The 15,415-nt window shown below is 38.8% G+C and overlaps 2 protein-coding genes across 3 annotated transcripts; both read right to left on the reverse strand.

Moving 5' to 3' along the window:
- Window positions 1–1,363: 1,363 nt before the first annotated feature.
- On the reverse strand, window positions 1,364–4,702 carry mgat1a (alpha-1,3-mannosyl-glycoprotein 2-beta-N-acetylglucosaminyltransferase a). The gene is made up of 4 exons (XM_066678141.1): window positions 4,684–4,702; window positions 4,527–4,600; window positions 2,421–3,390; window positions 1,364–2,227 (listed from the first exon to the last, which is right to left on the reverse strand). Exons 3-4 carry the CDS (start codon window positions 3,048–3,050, stop codon window positions 1,529–1,531), a joined length of 1,329 nt encoding a protein of 442 aa, XP_066534238.1. The 5' UTR covers window positions 3,051–3,390; window positions 4,527–4,600; window positions 4,684–4,702; the 3' UTR covers window positions 1,364–1,528.
- A 5,096-nt stretch (window positions 4,703–9,798) lies between these two features.
- On the reverse strand, window positions 9,799–14,909 carry rnf183 (ring finger protein 183). 2 transcript variants are annotated; one of them, XM_066640986.1, is made up of 2 exons: window positions 14,780–14,909; window positions 9,799–11,831 (listed from the first exon to the last, which is right to left on the reverse strand). In XM_066640986.1, exon 2 carries the CDS (start codon window positions 11,771–11,773, stop codon window positions 10,850–10,852), a length of 924 nt encoding a protein of 307 aa, XP_066497083.1. In that variant the 5' UTR covers window positions 11,774–11,831; window positions 14,780–14,909; the 3' UTR covers window positions 9,799–10,849. The 2 variants fall into 2 exon arrangements, with proteins under 2 accessions (XP_066497083.1, XP_066497092.1); XM_066640995.1 differs by lacking the exon at window positions 14,780–14,909 and adding an exon at window positions 12,617–12,734.
- Between the last annotated feature and the right edge of the window lie 506 nt (window positions 14,910–15,415).

The following is a 15,415-nucleotide window of genomic DNA, read 5'->3' on the forward strand; positions in this document are numbered from 1 at the left end:
TTATATCTAAAAGCTTGATTTTATATTATTTTTGGGGACATCTGTATTGTATGGCTTATTTTTAATTTTTTTTAGGGGAAAGTAAAATACTGTGTGGTCTCTGACTTTTGCACACTCCATTATATCTCTACAATGTTCCACTCATGCACTAAAACAGTGTCGTATAGGTGTCTGTTAAAAGCCTGTGGTCACAGGACTCCTGCACACCATGTATAAACCAGCTGAAAAGGATGAGTGTCGTGATGGACTGGTGCCATGTCCAGTACATGTTCCTGCTTTGTACACCATGATTTGAGGTAAGTTGTGGCCTCACCACCACCCTGGCCACAAAGAAACAGTTACAGAAGCTACGAAAGAATGTGAGAGAGATCCTTGTAGCTAATTTCAATTATGCATACTTCTTTTTGTCATGGTAATGTCCCGTATATTATAGTTGTATTTTTCTGATACAACTATAGGCCTTGATACAACTAAGGCCACTGTCGCCTTCGGCTTGCTTGCATTGGGCTTTGATTTAAATGTTCTGTTTTGAAACTGTGAAGCTGCTTTGTGACAACGTCAGTTGTAAAAGGCGCTATACAAATAAATTTGATTTGATTTGATTTAATTTGATTTAGATGTATAATCTCTGAGACATGTTATAGTTTTACATGTTTTAATTGTAAGTATTTTCTGATGTCTACAACCCTGTAGGTTCTACTTTTGAGTTTCATTTCCCTTTAAAGACTTTTTTTTTTTATCTTGGTTCCTGCATTTTCATGTTCAGATTACATAACATGTAAAACAGCATGAACTGATTTTGTAATAATGCCAGACTTAAAGAACCCGTACAACAAGAATAAACAAATGTTGCCTCTCAACTGGACTTTATACAGATCCAGGAAAGTTTTTATTGCACAGAGGCTGTGAGTTAAATATTCACAAAATGTTTGCTTTATTTCCTCCACATATGAAATCCCCAAATTGCTTTATAATAATGACATTTTTTGTGATCATTTTACTCTTTCCCAACAAATATATTTTAGAAGCTACACAAGTTGTTTGAAATAACCACCACCATGTAAATGTAAATTTAGAACTCCACATATAATCATTAAAAAATTAAAGTCTGAAGGCACTTAAAAAAGTATTTAGATGGAAAAGTGACAGGTGAATACAATTTTCTATATCTCTTACACACAACATTTGCATTGTGTCAGATCATTTCATGGTAATTATTCATAACAAATCAGAATAAATTACATTTATGAATGGCAGCTTGGTGAAACAACCCCAATCAATCTATATATTCAACACTGTGTATATATATATACATATATATATATATATATATATATATATATATATATATATATATATATATATATATATATATATATATTCATCTTAGATGTGGTAACATTGACCTGAGGAATGGAAGTCCAAAAAAAATAAATTCTTTGGTGTCATGTCTTTGTCAACCTTAGCCTTATCAAAATTTTCTTTCTCATTTTGAACATTTTTCCCCATGAGATAGGCATGCATTTTCTCAACTCCAACTTGTATCATACTGCTTCCACCCAACAGGTGGTGTTATGTAGATCCGTCTTCCTCGATAAAAGAAGCTGACAACTCCCCGAAACCCCGCCCGTGGCACTCCAGACTTAAGGTCATCCATGACACCAAGGTTGCGTGCCAGTATTTTAAAACTTTCAGGGTTTGAGTACTGCACTCTAAATGGGCCTGGCCCAGATAATTTCCCACTTTTCAGGTCTTCCATGCTCACAATGGCAGCACTGTAAACCTCTTTCTCAAAAGCCTCCTCATATTTCCTTTTCTCTAAATAAGAGAGATCCATTTTTGTAAAAGGCACAAATTCAGCATTGAGTTTAATAAAACGGAGGTATTTGTCATAAAACTGACCCAAACTAACACCCCTACGGCCAAAGGTTAAAGTTCTTGATATTTCAGGGCGAATGCAAGACCTGTCTTTGCGTTGATCAGGATGGCGCATCCAGTCGTCCCAAAACGAAGCTGGCCATTTTGGTTCTAGTTCAAGCCATGTTTCCTTCAGGAGCATCCATCCAAGCCCTGGGAAAAAGTCTGTTCTATATAAAAGGCTTGGTTTTCCAGGGTCGACAAATCCTTCCCTGCCATTGTCATTCCAGGCAGACACACACCACAGACTTGGGTCAGATTTCAACATAGGGTAGAGGGCTGTAAAATACTCAAAGAAGTCAGGAGCCACCTGGAAAGACCAAAGTGGAAAAGAAGTTAACTTAGATACAAGGCTACATACTTTTAACATTATGAACAGCAAATTAAAGAAATATTAACATTATTCAAACTACTAAAGCTTAATTTAAATTTTACATTGTATAACAGAGAGAGAGAGAGAGAGAGAGAGAGAGAGAGAGAGAGACAGACAGACAAAAAGGTACCTCTAAATCATCCTCCACAATGATGACAGAAGAATATGAGAAGACGTTGAACACCTGGTTCAGAGCCCAGTGGTAATGTCTTGAGATTTTGTAGTATCCCTGGAACTTCCTATGTTCTACAGGCACTGAGATATCTGACAAATCGGGCTGTTTAATATGGGTCAGCTTACTGCCATATGAGGCAATCGCATTAGCCGTCTCTGTGTGTCCACAATCTTGGCTCACAATAATTGGATAAAGTTCCTCTGATGGACGGTACTCGATGAGTTTGTCCAAGCAGCGTTTCACTGTTACCCTATTACAGGCTATTACCAAGATGGGAATGACCACTCGATCTGGCTCTTCAACATCAGATTTACTCTTCACAGCCATTCCATCACCTCTGTGTTCTTCCCACAGTGACCTATGCCTTTGGATCTGGAGAAGAATTTTGTTCTGGGACTCAAGTTCAGTTTCGAATGAATTAATTACCCGCATTAATTCCTTAATAATATTGCCATTTTCTTTGTCTCCAGACTCCCCCTGATTACCAATGAGAGACCGTCCCAAGAGGGCAAATATGAGGATGGCATTCCAAGCAACAAACAAGAAAGCACCACAAAAAATGAAGGAACTTTTCTTGCAGAGCATGGCCAAAAAAAAACAGGACCTGAGCAACCACAGGATCAGGATTTTAGTGCAGCATTAACATATGAAATAGTGAACAAAGTGCAGGGGATAAAGGATGATTAGGGCAAGTTTTCACTAAAGCTTAGGCATAGGTCTGGAAGGTGCATATCATCATACAATCACATACTTGACTTAATAAACTATTTAATTGTATTGGTGACATCAACTGGGGCAGTGTAGTGATAAAGGTGGAAGGCAAAGAAGGACATATTCCTTATTCCAGAATAAGGTCATAGGTGCTGCTGTGAGTCCTTAGTCTTCAAGCTAAAGTCCAAGGTCAAGGAGGAAATGTCAGCAGAAACTGTGAAAAAGAAAAAAGACTAAAATTACATCAGTATTAAAATAACCACATTTTGTTTGCTGTAAAGGACATAGAGAGATATAATATTAAATGGAAAGACCACCATAAAGATGGTTAGAAAGGTGTTAGACTGACATGAGCCATCAGAACAGCTTCATTGCACCTTAGCATTTATTTCAAAAGTCCCTGAAAACTTTACATTAATGATGCATTACATTTATTCAAAACCTATAGCATAAATTAGTGTTTTGATGATGGTGAGTGGAGAAGAGTCTAATTCTAATTTGGTAATCCTAAATCTCCCTGAGGTGGTCACAGGGCTGGAAACTGTAAAGGTCAAAGCGTAGCTTTTAACCCCAAATTTCCTGCATATGTAGATAAAAATATATTGACTGTTCCTATAAAATCACTAGCCACTCTAACAATCTTTGTGATCTTTGACACAATAACAAACCCTTCATTAATCTCACATATCTTTTCTTCATACTGTAGAATATTTGTTATTTGTTATACAGCAAGTAATGTTTAAATAGTGGTAAATCTGATATCGTGGAGAACATCCCATGAGTTTTTAGGACTATACCTTCACTCAAACTACCATAACATCTTTTCTCATGCACCAGAAACATATTCTGAATTTAATAAATTAATGTTGAGTTTCTGATTTAGGGCATTTAAACACTTGAGATCTGGTTCCAGTCACTACCACTGTGAACACAACTAAAATGGGAAGTGAAACAGGCAGATAATGAGAGACATCTGTGGCATTCACCACAGCAATGAAAAAACAGATGACTTTTAATAATGTATACAGTGATCAGAAGAGACAGCAGACTGCAGGTACATAAGAGCCCTGGCTATTCGTAACAGATCACCAAAAGTAAACACTACTTGCGATGTGTTAATGCTGCAAATGTTATAATATACTGTGTGAAGGTTACAGTTTAATAAGCAGCAAGTTGTAACATTCAAAAGGATAATAACCTGTAGATCACCACAGCAGCGAAAAACAGATACTGAGAGGTTTATTTATCATCTGCGATCCTTCGAATTACACACTGGATCGTGTGTGAACACCTATAACCCCAGACTGTTTTTAAATCAGGTAAACGTAACTATATAACTCATCTACTTACACGAGGAGCGTCCACATTCACATTCAGCATTCACATTCGCCTCCATAGCGTTCTCTTCACAGTCAAAAAGAGTCCTGGTTGAAGTAAACAAATAAGTACGACTGGTACTGTACAAAACGTCTCATTAAAACCAACAAAAAAGTGAGTTTTTCTTCACATTATAGCTCTCCTCCAGCTTTCACTCAAGAATGCGAGTGGACTTTACTTCCGGATGACGTGCCTTTTAGGAAGTCCCGCCTCTTACAGCAGAAAAACACAACAGGAGACCCGCCATTAAACAGCACTGTATTTTACAACTCGTATAAACAGACACTGAATAAAACAAGTTTTGCAAACTGCTAAAAGCTGGATACAACAACAGCCTGCTAACAATATGAGCTTTATAACCTGCTAAACAATGAACGTAGCCATATAAACACTACAGCTAACACTGAATAAAATGACATAGACTTTACACACAACCACACAGTGAATAAAATGAGTCTAACTGAACTGCCTTCTTAAACACTACAGCACCTTTATCACTGAAAATGATATACTCAGTAACAACACTAAACATTACAGCTTTTGTATAACCTGCTAACACTGAATGAAATGTTTGATTCAGCCACAATACAACAGCTTTATCATTACTTTGAGCAACAGTCTGATTAAACAGTCCCTTTATAACTTAGTAACACTGAAAAATATTAACAGTTCATATCAGCAGCCACATAAGCTTTATGACAACACTGAAATGAGAAAAAAAAACATAATTATACTATACCCTACGATAAATATAACAGCATCATAATCAACAAACAATTCGAGATTAAAGGTTTTCGATGTATTGTACATAGTCCTTACTGTCTTAGTGCTTAAATAAATGACAATTTTTCAACTTTGATCCATTCAAATGAAGTGGTTAGTATTTTGTAAATGATCTTATGATCTGTGTTGTAGGTACTTACAAGATTCTCAAAAAACAGTTACTTTTATTAGAATCGGCTAAGCATTAGATAAAGGTTACTCTTATAGGTACAACCCTAATCATAGAGCTGAGAGGGTTTTATTTATTTATTTATTTTGCATCACAGCTCAAGCAATGATACTATGTAGTCTTAAAAAGTTACAAAGGTTTTTTGTTTATTGCATGGATTATTGCATGGTTATGTTGTTTTCATTTTCATTATGTCCCTCAGCATAGTATGTAATATTTTTGTCATAATCCAGGAGGTCTGAGGTACAATGTTTTGCTTTTTAAGTATTTACATATATAAAATGCTTAGCTTTATATTTATCTCAAATTCACCACACTCCAACCTGTATACCCATATTTTTCAACCAAACAATACAACGTTTAGAAGCATATATGTCCAGTTCATTCATTCATTGTCTGTAACACTTATCCAGTTCAGGGTCGTGGTGGGTCCAGAGCCTACCTGGAATCATTGGGTGCAAGGCGGGAATACATCCTGAGGGGGCGCCAGTCCTTCACAGGGCAACACACACACACCTATGGACACTTTTGAGTCACCAATCCACCTACCAACATGTGTTTTTGGACTGTGGGAGGAAACCAGAGCACCCGGAGGAAACCCACACGGACACAGGGACAAAACAGCACACTCCTCACAGACAGTCACCCGGAGGAAACCCATGCAGACACAGGGAGAACACACCACACTCCTCACAGACAGTAACCCAGAGCAGGAATCTAACCCACAACCTCCAAGCCCCTGGAGCTGTGTGACTGCAACACTACCTGCTGCTGTTCATTTTTTTTTAATCTATTAACACATCATGTATTCTATACTTCGTGTCACCTTAACCAATATACAATAACTTAAGGGAAGAGCATTATTGACACAAGCTTGAAGCTGGTAAAACCTGTAACACAAACTGAAAATAAGTGCCACAGTCTAATCCCTTGGACACAGACAAAAACCTGAATAATACATTAAACACACAGATTCTGTTTTCAAAATTTTAAGCATGAAAATATAAATATTAGCACTTAAGAGTCAAATACTGTGGTAAGCAGGGAAGTTGGGGGGAAAAAATTACACTTTTTTGATATTTTACAAACTCTATGGCAAGAAAGGAATCAACAAACCATACAAATAAGAAAGCCTTTCTGTGAAACTTCTTTAAAGATTCTGTTGTCAGTAGACATTAGTGCACATACAGCTGTTGTAATGTGAGCAGTCTACAATTTAGGAACATTTCTTAGGAGATGTTAGGGCTGGACAATATGGCCAAAATGTATAGCATATTTATTTTTGTAGATACAATATAATTCCTAATCAATATAAAGAGTATATAATTCACTGAAAAACTTAAGAAAATCAAGAAACATGGCATCACCGCCAAACATAAACCTACTGTGTTTGTCAAAATTAATATTAAGCTAAACTTTAAACTGAGTGCTGAACTGACAACAGTGCCCTGTAATGTACGTCAGACAATGACAGATGTTGTAAATAATGTATAATGAGATATTGAGCCAATGTTTCAAAATCATATCATTGTTATTGAAACATTTTATATTGTGATATATATTGATATTGAATTATTGTCCAGCCCTAGGCTTTACATAACACATATAAACTGTTTGATTTATCCCCTGGTTTAATTTTAATAGAAGGTGTGTTTAATAATCCCAATATTTTATACAGAAGATAACAGAGTTGTTGCAGTGACCATTTCAGGTTCCAGTTTCCCGGCTTCTCTTGATGACATCCTTATTTTTTTTCTTTATCAGGGGGACACTTGTCACATCCAGTCAGCTGAGTATTCTGCAAAACACCAGTCAAACACAGCCACAGGAAGAATTACTATGTAGATTCTGGAAAAAAGTGTTGTTACATAAATTACGTCATTTGAAAGCTGCATTTTCTTATTGGTAATAAGATAATATCAATCTTAAGTGTGTATTTGTATGTTTGTGATATTTTAACCATGCACAGAACCATATGTGCACTCAAAAATAGATATATAGACCCTTCATAAATCCTTTACAAAAGTGCAGTTGTTGGATTTTAGTTTAACTGCACTTACAATTAAAAAGCGAATAATTTGAGGAAAAAAAATAGCACTGCTTAAGGAAATGTTGTGCTGTAGAGTAAGTGAAATTTAAATAAAAATCATTGCGTTTTTTGTCAGTTTTGAAACTATAGAGTGTTTGTATTTGTGTGTCAAGGTATTTTTGTGCATATTGTGAAATAAATGTCTAAAGGGCAAACCACTTCTTAAAATACAATTTAGGAGAGGGTCCTATGGCACAAATATCTTATACATAGTACTAAAAATCCCCTTAAGTAAGCCATAAATTAACCCCTAACATTATCCCTGTATTTCTGTCACACGTGGGTCTTCAAAAACAATGATGCAGGATGTGCCCCAGCACTGAACGGTTTACACTTACATCCACAGGACATTTCCAAACACCTCCGAGTTTTTCCAGCACAAGCAGAGAAACAAATTCGGTTAAGTTCAGCAGAGAGGTTTTTAACATGGAGAAGCTCTGGAGGGAAATGGCTTGGTTCACAGAGCTTGAACTGTGTTGTGTTTTAGAGGCAAAACAGACACACAACACTCTCCCAGGTTCAGAAATCGAAGTTAATTGCAATGACAGCGTGTCACGAAGCCGTAGACGAGCAGTATTTTTACCAAAACGACAGTTTAACGTGTCCGTATTCATTTCAGAAACCACGGCACTAGACCTGTGAAGTTTCTGAGCCACTTTCCCCAGTGTTGTAGATGTTTCTGTGCCAGTGCTTTGGCCATTGTCTGTGGGGTAGTTAGCCAGGTGTTTTAGCTGATATTTTTGCTTCTTTCGCCCTTTAAGACTAACAGACCTCAGCCGCAGAGAAACAGACGACACTCCTGGAATATCCACCCGTCTTTCTGCTACCGAGAAGCCCAAAACTGAGCCCGTCCTCTCGGTTTTGTCGGACTGTTTGGATGGAGCCGTTCCGTAGGACAGTTCGAGGCGGTAGGCAGAGGCTGGAGGTCTTTTACACCGGAGGACAGCTGCAAGAGCCGAGGCTGAGGGCGTCGAGGCCATCTCTGACTTACACAAACACTCTCTCTTAGCGGAGTATTTCAGAAAAACTCAACTTTTTCTGAGGTATTAAATAATCTGTTTACAAAATACACTTCTCCTCGAGCTTCACGCGATAGGACACTTTCATCGTAACAGTCCAGACTTGCGTCAGACCAGGGTCGTATATTTGGCATACACTGATTTAAACTGGACCCGGGCCTGGGGGTGGTCTTTTCAGTTCTGGGGGCTGGAGTTGAGGATTATATTGCCTTCTCATACAGGAGGTAAGAGCCTGAAACCTATCATGTTAAATGGACCTATAAAGCAAGTCCACCTTTTCCCCATAGAAAACCTTACAAAAATGTTCAGTTGGGGCCCGAAGGATTGTGTATCAACAAAGAAAGCCCCATTGGGACACGTTCCTGTGGAAATCCTCTAGGTTTTTGCATTTGTGTCCAGAAGTAAAATCTATGTCCTATAGGCACTATGGGTTTGTTATTTTGCACTCAGCTGATTCTGAATCTGAGAAGTGATGGCCTTTGGCACTATTCCAGACTTTTAAAGAATGTATAAATATAGACTGGACTTAATCATTGACTGCCCATGAACTAGTCTGCAAATAAATAAATCTATTTACTGTCCACTAGAGGGCAGCTGAGGACATCTGATGAGCGGGTGAAGGACAAGATCTTGGTCCTACTTTGTATTTTTTCATATAAAATATAATTGTTCAATCAAAGCCACTCAGGAATACTCCCCAGTATAATCCCACAAAAGCTAAGGACAAATCCTATGTTGCATATTTTCCCTGAGCATGGCTTAAAACATTTGTGTGTGTGTTTACATACCAATTACGAATGCAAATACTTTTACTAAACCAGATTACAATCTGAGTTGGTCTGATTTGTGTCATTAAATCTTGAAGACATCGAGACTCGGCGCAGACCATTTTTAAAATAAAACTATATTTTTTTTCTGACATGTTGGAATTCACCCTCTATCAACAAACTCCATACACCCATGAACCTATTAGCTAGGTCAATAAAAATTGAAATCGTATATTGTTATGTTAGACAGCTCTTTCTTTTAGATTAATCACGGAAAATGAGAATCCTCCACGTTTTCCTTTACTATCACGCAGTAAGAAAGTTGTAGCATGATCTGATGGATTTGGCTTGTACATGTCACGACTAATGCATATGAGCACAATGTAATGACGATACTGAAATGATATTCTGTGCAACACTATTTGGCACTCAGTCTGTATTTACATACTTTACAAACATGCCAAACATTTTATTAAAACTTAATTAACCATATTTACAACATGGGCTCTTTCATTTCCAGATAAACGAGCAGTATGAAGGTGCAAGTCGTACTATATAGGTTTTGTCTGTTTAGTTATTCATTATTTAGGCTTGGCAAACATTGTTCTTAAATACTTTGTGAATGTAATTTTACACAGGGATTCAGCCCCTCTTTGTGACAAGAAAAAGTATTATGTACAGAATCAGGTAAAAATATATTTTAAAAGCAGTAAACTCAATCACTAGATGGAATCAATTTCAAAAGCTTAGAGAAACATTAAAATACAACACGTACAAACCATGTCTCAAACATAAATGAGATTTCAGGTTCACTAATGTAGCTACAGCTCGTGAGTGTAGGTTGCTGTTGCAGAAATTGTGTGATTGATGGGTAGCATGGTGGTGGTGTCTCTGCTCCAGGGATCTGGGCTTGGGGGTTCAAGTACCTCTCCGGATTGACTGTTTGTTTTGAGGAGTTTGTTCTGTTCTCCCTGTGTCTGCGTGGGTTTCCACCAGGTGCTCCGATGGTCCATTGGTAGGTGGATTGGCGCCCCCTCCAGGGTGTGTTCCTGCCCTGCACCCAGTGATTCCAGGTAGGCTCCGGACCCACCGCTGCCCTGAACTGGGTAAGTGTTGCAGACAACGAATTAATAATGTACGTACATTCCTGTTGTGATAATGTAAGATGCTTGGCAAGAAAAACATTGTGAATTGTTGTTATGTATTTTGCCATTCTCTTACACTTTGTGACAGTGCATAGTGATTGTATGAAAGTTGCCTATGAAGCCTCTTGTCATTGTCCACAGTTATTGTAGCCAAGTCTCTCTTTCACATTCATAAGCTCCAGCAGTATCTTTGTTCACAGTTTGGAGTGCATTGTGGCTAGTTTTTAATAGCCTTTTCACAAAAGGCTAAGGGTTAAGGTCTTTATTACTCCACGTCAACAATCCCATTGGTTTTGTATTAGTTCTCTCATTTCAATATCTTCATCACCCGTCACTGTGGTTGCTTTGGTTTCCTTGTGGTTTTGCTGGTGCTTCATGAAAGGACAGATTTGGCATAATCACAAAAGTCAAAATGCCCACTATCAATAGAATCACAGTGACGACAATGATGGCAGCCACCACAGTGTAGTAGCAGTGGTTGGAATGGAAGGCCCGTCCCAAACGTCCTCTGACGCGGTTTGGAGGTCTACCCACGTCTATTATGGTGACCACACCAAGACCATCTTCCCTGACCCTTGCGGGCAAATTTTGGCCTTGCTGCACTTGTCCTTGCCGCTTGTTAAACCCTGGAAAGGACAAAACATTCTTGGAGGGACTGCTTCCCGGAGGAGGCTTTTTCAGGACAAGTTTACCTTTACTGCGCTCAAAACGTACAGACTGGGCCTTCTGCATCTGAGGGGGCAGCTTGCGGAAAATGTCCTCATTGTTGCCGAGCTGTGGCAAGTCTCGGCCGTGCCGAATTTCTGTCACTTCCCGGCACACAGGGCAGGGCAAGGTCTTGATTTCTGCTGAAGAGACGTTTATGCGTGCCAGGCACTCCAGACAAAAGGTGTGGCCACAGGTCAGCAGCTTGGGGGTTTTGAAAACATTGTCATAAGTACAGAAACAAACTGGACACTCCGTATCATCCAGGTTGTCCTCGGGATATCTGTCCCTACCACTGCCATTACTGTTCCTGTGACGATGACGTCCCTCTTCGCTTCGGCCTCGCTCCCGTTTTCCCCCTCGTTCCCTCCGTCTACCTCGCCGTTCCGAATCACTGCTGCGGCTCCTGCGGAGGGGCTTGTGGTTTTTCTCTTGCTTCTCCTGTGTCAACTGCTGGTTCTTGGCATTCTGGTCATACTGTGGTTTAACGTTGGATTTAAGATTCTGCGCTCTTTCCCCACTCCTCTCGCTGTTGTCAGTCATGGCTCAGAGCCTCAGAAGTCAGGAGAGGGAAGTGTTCAGTGGAGCTAAATCAGCTTGCCTGTGAACGGAGGTCAAAAATGACATTATCAGTGACAGAGATGGTATCTTCACCAACATATATTTTCCTTTTAATTCACTTTCTTATTCTGTTCTGTATAATATTTCAAGATGATTGTCTTTATAGTTATTCATTCATTCATTCACTAATCATTAAATCACTAATGATGGCCTTCAGAGTGTTCACTGGCTCTGCTCCCATCTACCTCAATAGACTCCTAAAACCATTTGTTAGCGCCCGCCCTCTCCGTTCCTCAAAGGAGCGCCAACTAACACGGCCAACCTCCGTACAGGTCAGTCGAGGCTATTCTCATCTCTGGTACCACACTGATGGAACGAGCTTCCAAGCACCATCAGAGCAACAGAAACCCTCTCCGCATTCAAGAAATCCTTGAAGACTTCCAAGTGTATCTCTTGCACTGAAAGTCTTTCTTTAATGCACTTATTACTTGCTGGCATATTGCACTCAATGTAAGGTAATTTGTATAAATTGTGCGAAAGTTAGAATGTTAGATCCTCTTTTGTAAGTCGCTTTGGATAAAAGCGTCTGCCAAATGCATAAATGTAAATGTCATTCATTCATTCATTCATTGTCTGTAAGCACTTATCCAGGGTTCGGAATCATTGGGCGCATGGCAGGAACACACAATGGAGGGGGAACCAGTCCTTTACAGGGCGACACACACTCACACCTAGGGACATTTTTGAGTTGCCAATCCACCTTTCTGGAGCACCTGGAGGAAACCCACGCAGACACAGGGACAACACACCACACTCTTCAGTCACCTGGAGGAAATTCACGCAGACACAGGGAGAACACACCACACTCTTCACAGACAGTCACGCGGAGGAAACCCATGCAGACACAGGGAGAACACACCACACTCTTCACAGACAGTCACCCGGAGGAAACCCATGCAGACACAGGGAGAACACACCACACTCCTCACAGACAAGTCACCTGAAGGAAATCCACGCAGATGTTTTATTTTTTTTTCTTACATTTTATTGTGTATAATTACTTCAAATATGTATTGTAGAAGGTCATTTGGCTTTTTATTTTCCCCTCCACATTTTTTTTAAAGTACATAACACTCTGAGCTAAACTGATGCCAGTATTCAGAAGTGAAATAGCACAAAATTCATTAAGTTTCTATAATATTAGAAGTAGTTTTGACTGAAAGGCGCAAACATATTTGTGATGAATTTACCTTGACTATGTTACTTTTATAATAACACTGACTTCTTATACTGTTTTTTTTTTTTAAAAAAGGTGTTGTTTTAAATGGGAAATTAAAAAAGCAATAAATAGAATAAAGACTTCTTTGTTTGGATACTGTGCACTCTGCCTACTGCTTTCATATTAGCTATTAGCAAGATCATTAAAGAACTCACAAACCAAAATGTAATGTACGTTGGCATTTCTGGTGCTGAATTACAGATTTGGAAAATTCAAAAGCATGGCTCACTTCTGGTCACAATACATTGTTGTGAAATATCATCTAAACTAGTTTCATACCAACTCACCTGGTGACCTGGCAGGTGAGATCACGATTTCCGTGAAAAAAAAAAAAGATTATTCATGCTTCCTTGAAGAACAATGATTCAGTTGTGCAAGCATGAAAAATCCATTTCTGATCTATTTTGTTCCTGTACCGTTTTGTCAAACACAGTCACCTCCTTTTTAGGGAGTTGGTGTAGAAACACGTAAGTACTTTTTTATTTATTTATTTTTTTTTTACTCTGCTCTTTTGGATTGCTTATATGTTACTTATCAGTTTCCAGAGTCTTCATTTTAGCCCAAATGATCCAATAAAGAGAAGAACACTGTCAAACACTCAAGTTTAATACTGATAGATGTTAACGTCACTGTTTTACAGGAGACATTTTAAACCTTTACTCATATTGGTACTCTGTTTGAGTTTATGCTTTTATTGCATTTAAATAATGTCATCACAAATTACTTCACAAATGAAAGCTGCTGAGGGATTAAATGAGCTTCAATGAGCAGATCCCTGCTCATTCAACAATTCTTCTGAACGGAACAGTATTAATAGGGAGTTTTAACACGTTGAAACCATTCTATGAAGATTTGCTGGTGTTCTGTCTTAAGAGCCTTAGTGAGGTCAGGTACTGGTGTTGAAGTTTTGGATTTGGGTCGCAGATCCACTAATCCTGAACATATTTGATTGAGCTCCTTCACACCAAAGAACAGTTTCACTGCTCCTCAGCTCCAAAGGCTGGGGGGCTTTATACCCTCTTGCCCAACCCTAGCTTTGAGCTGCTCCAGATTTTCCCATCAGTTTTATTATCTTTTTTCTATGGCTTATGCAAGCTATGTGGCACAGCTGGATGTCTGTGTCCACAATGAGTGCACTCTAAAGTCGCTGAGTCACTAAATAAATATGTGTTGACAAACATATGTCCGTCGTTTAACTGTATCTCATCAGATAACGATCTGAAATATTTGTGAAACGAGTCACAACAAACATTTTGAACACTTTCACAAGTTTCTGGTTCTGCGATCTACTTGTTTTGACAAGGTCAGGTAAATTCCACATAAAACAAGGTCAGTGTCCTTCTACTAATTTCAGCTGTCATTAACAGTCATTAAGGCAGATATCTGAATGCCACCAAGGGTCTGTTTCCATCAGGAGTCTCCCAAATATGTTTGATATTAAAACCATTAATTTCAGGACACATGTAAGAACACACTTTCCCAATAGTATCACCTATATTTTGTGAACAAGAGCCAAATCTCAGCTTATCAAATTTCAATTCCTGGTCATTTCCTGCCTTTGGCAGGGGCCAGGTAACAGTTCTGGGAACCAGCCTTTCCAGAAAATCGTAAGTCGATCGTATGTAAATGGGATTACTCTGGTTAACGGCTCATTTTCAGTTCAAAAAACAAAATAAAATAAAATAAATTACCAAAGCCATTGTCCTTACCTGTGAAGGATTACCTGCTAAATCCAAAATATTCCAAGCTTGCTTGGCTCTGATGGCACACGACTGCGTGTACTCTGATCTAACTGCACATCTCCTCAGCCCTCTGTGTACCTGAGCTCCTCTTGCTTCGTTCTACGCTCCTTCTGTGTACCAGGCTTTCTTCCTTAATGCTATTCCCCTCCCTCCTACTCACCTGTGCTAATCATCACCTTCGCTCCCCTCTTCTTACACGTCAGACCTGTTAGACTGGTCCAGGTAGTATCTGAAACTTCACACATGCATTACAGTGCATAGCTTCTTATCTGAAGTCACTCAGGCTTTGCAAGTTTATGGACACATACGCCATTGATCCTTATTTGTATGTGGTAGGGTTGTGGCATTCTGATTGATTAGTGTTTTGTTCTAATCACACCAACCTCTGAGACAAGACTAAAGTGTACACTGTTTGCTGCACACTGTTCTCCACTTTGGAATTCATCACCAATGTTAATGGTGTTGATACAATATTAAACCAAGACATAAATAAATGAGGCTTTCTGGTGTCTAAAGTTTATAAATGGGTTTTAAGAGGCTCATCAATTATATAATTTTTAAAAAATAAATAAAATAGTGCATGTGAACAGTCTGTTAAATGTT

This window comes from Hoplias malabaricus, chromosome 1 (assembly GCF_029633855.1).
Source record: "Hoplias malabaricus isolate fHopMal1 chromosome 1, fHopMal1.hap1, whole genome shotgun sequence".
NCBI classification, from domain to species: Eukaryota; Metazoa; Chordata; class Actinopteri; order Characiformes; family Erythrinidae; genus Hoplias; species Hoplias malabaricus.

Bases quoted from the DNA above. Each gene is read 5' to 3' on its own strand.
- rnf183 (XM_066640986.1), bottom strand. From the start codon at position 11,773: ATGACTGACAACAGCGAGAGGAGTGGGGAAAGAGCGCAGAATCTTAAA.
- mgat1a (XM_066678141.1), bottom strand. From the start codon at position 3,050: ATGCTCTGCAAGAAAAGTTCCTTCATTTTTTGTGGTGCTTTCTTGTTT. The intron at 2,228-2,420 runs GTACCTTTTTGT...TGGTCTTTCCAG, and splicing joins TTGTGGAGGATGATTTAGAG to GTGGCTCCTGACTTCTTTGA.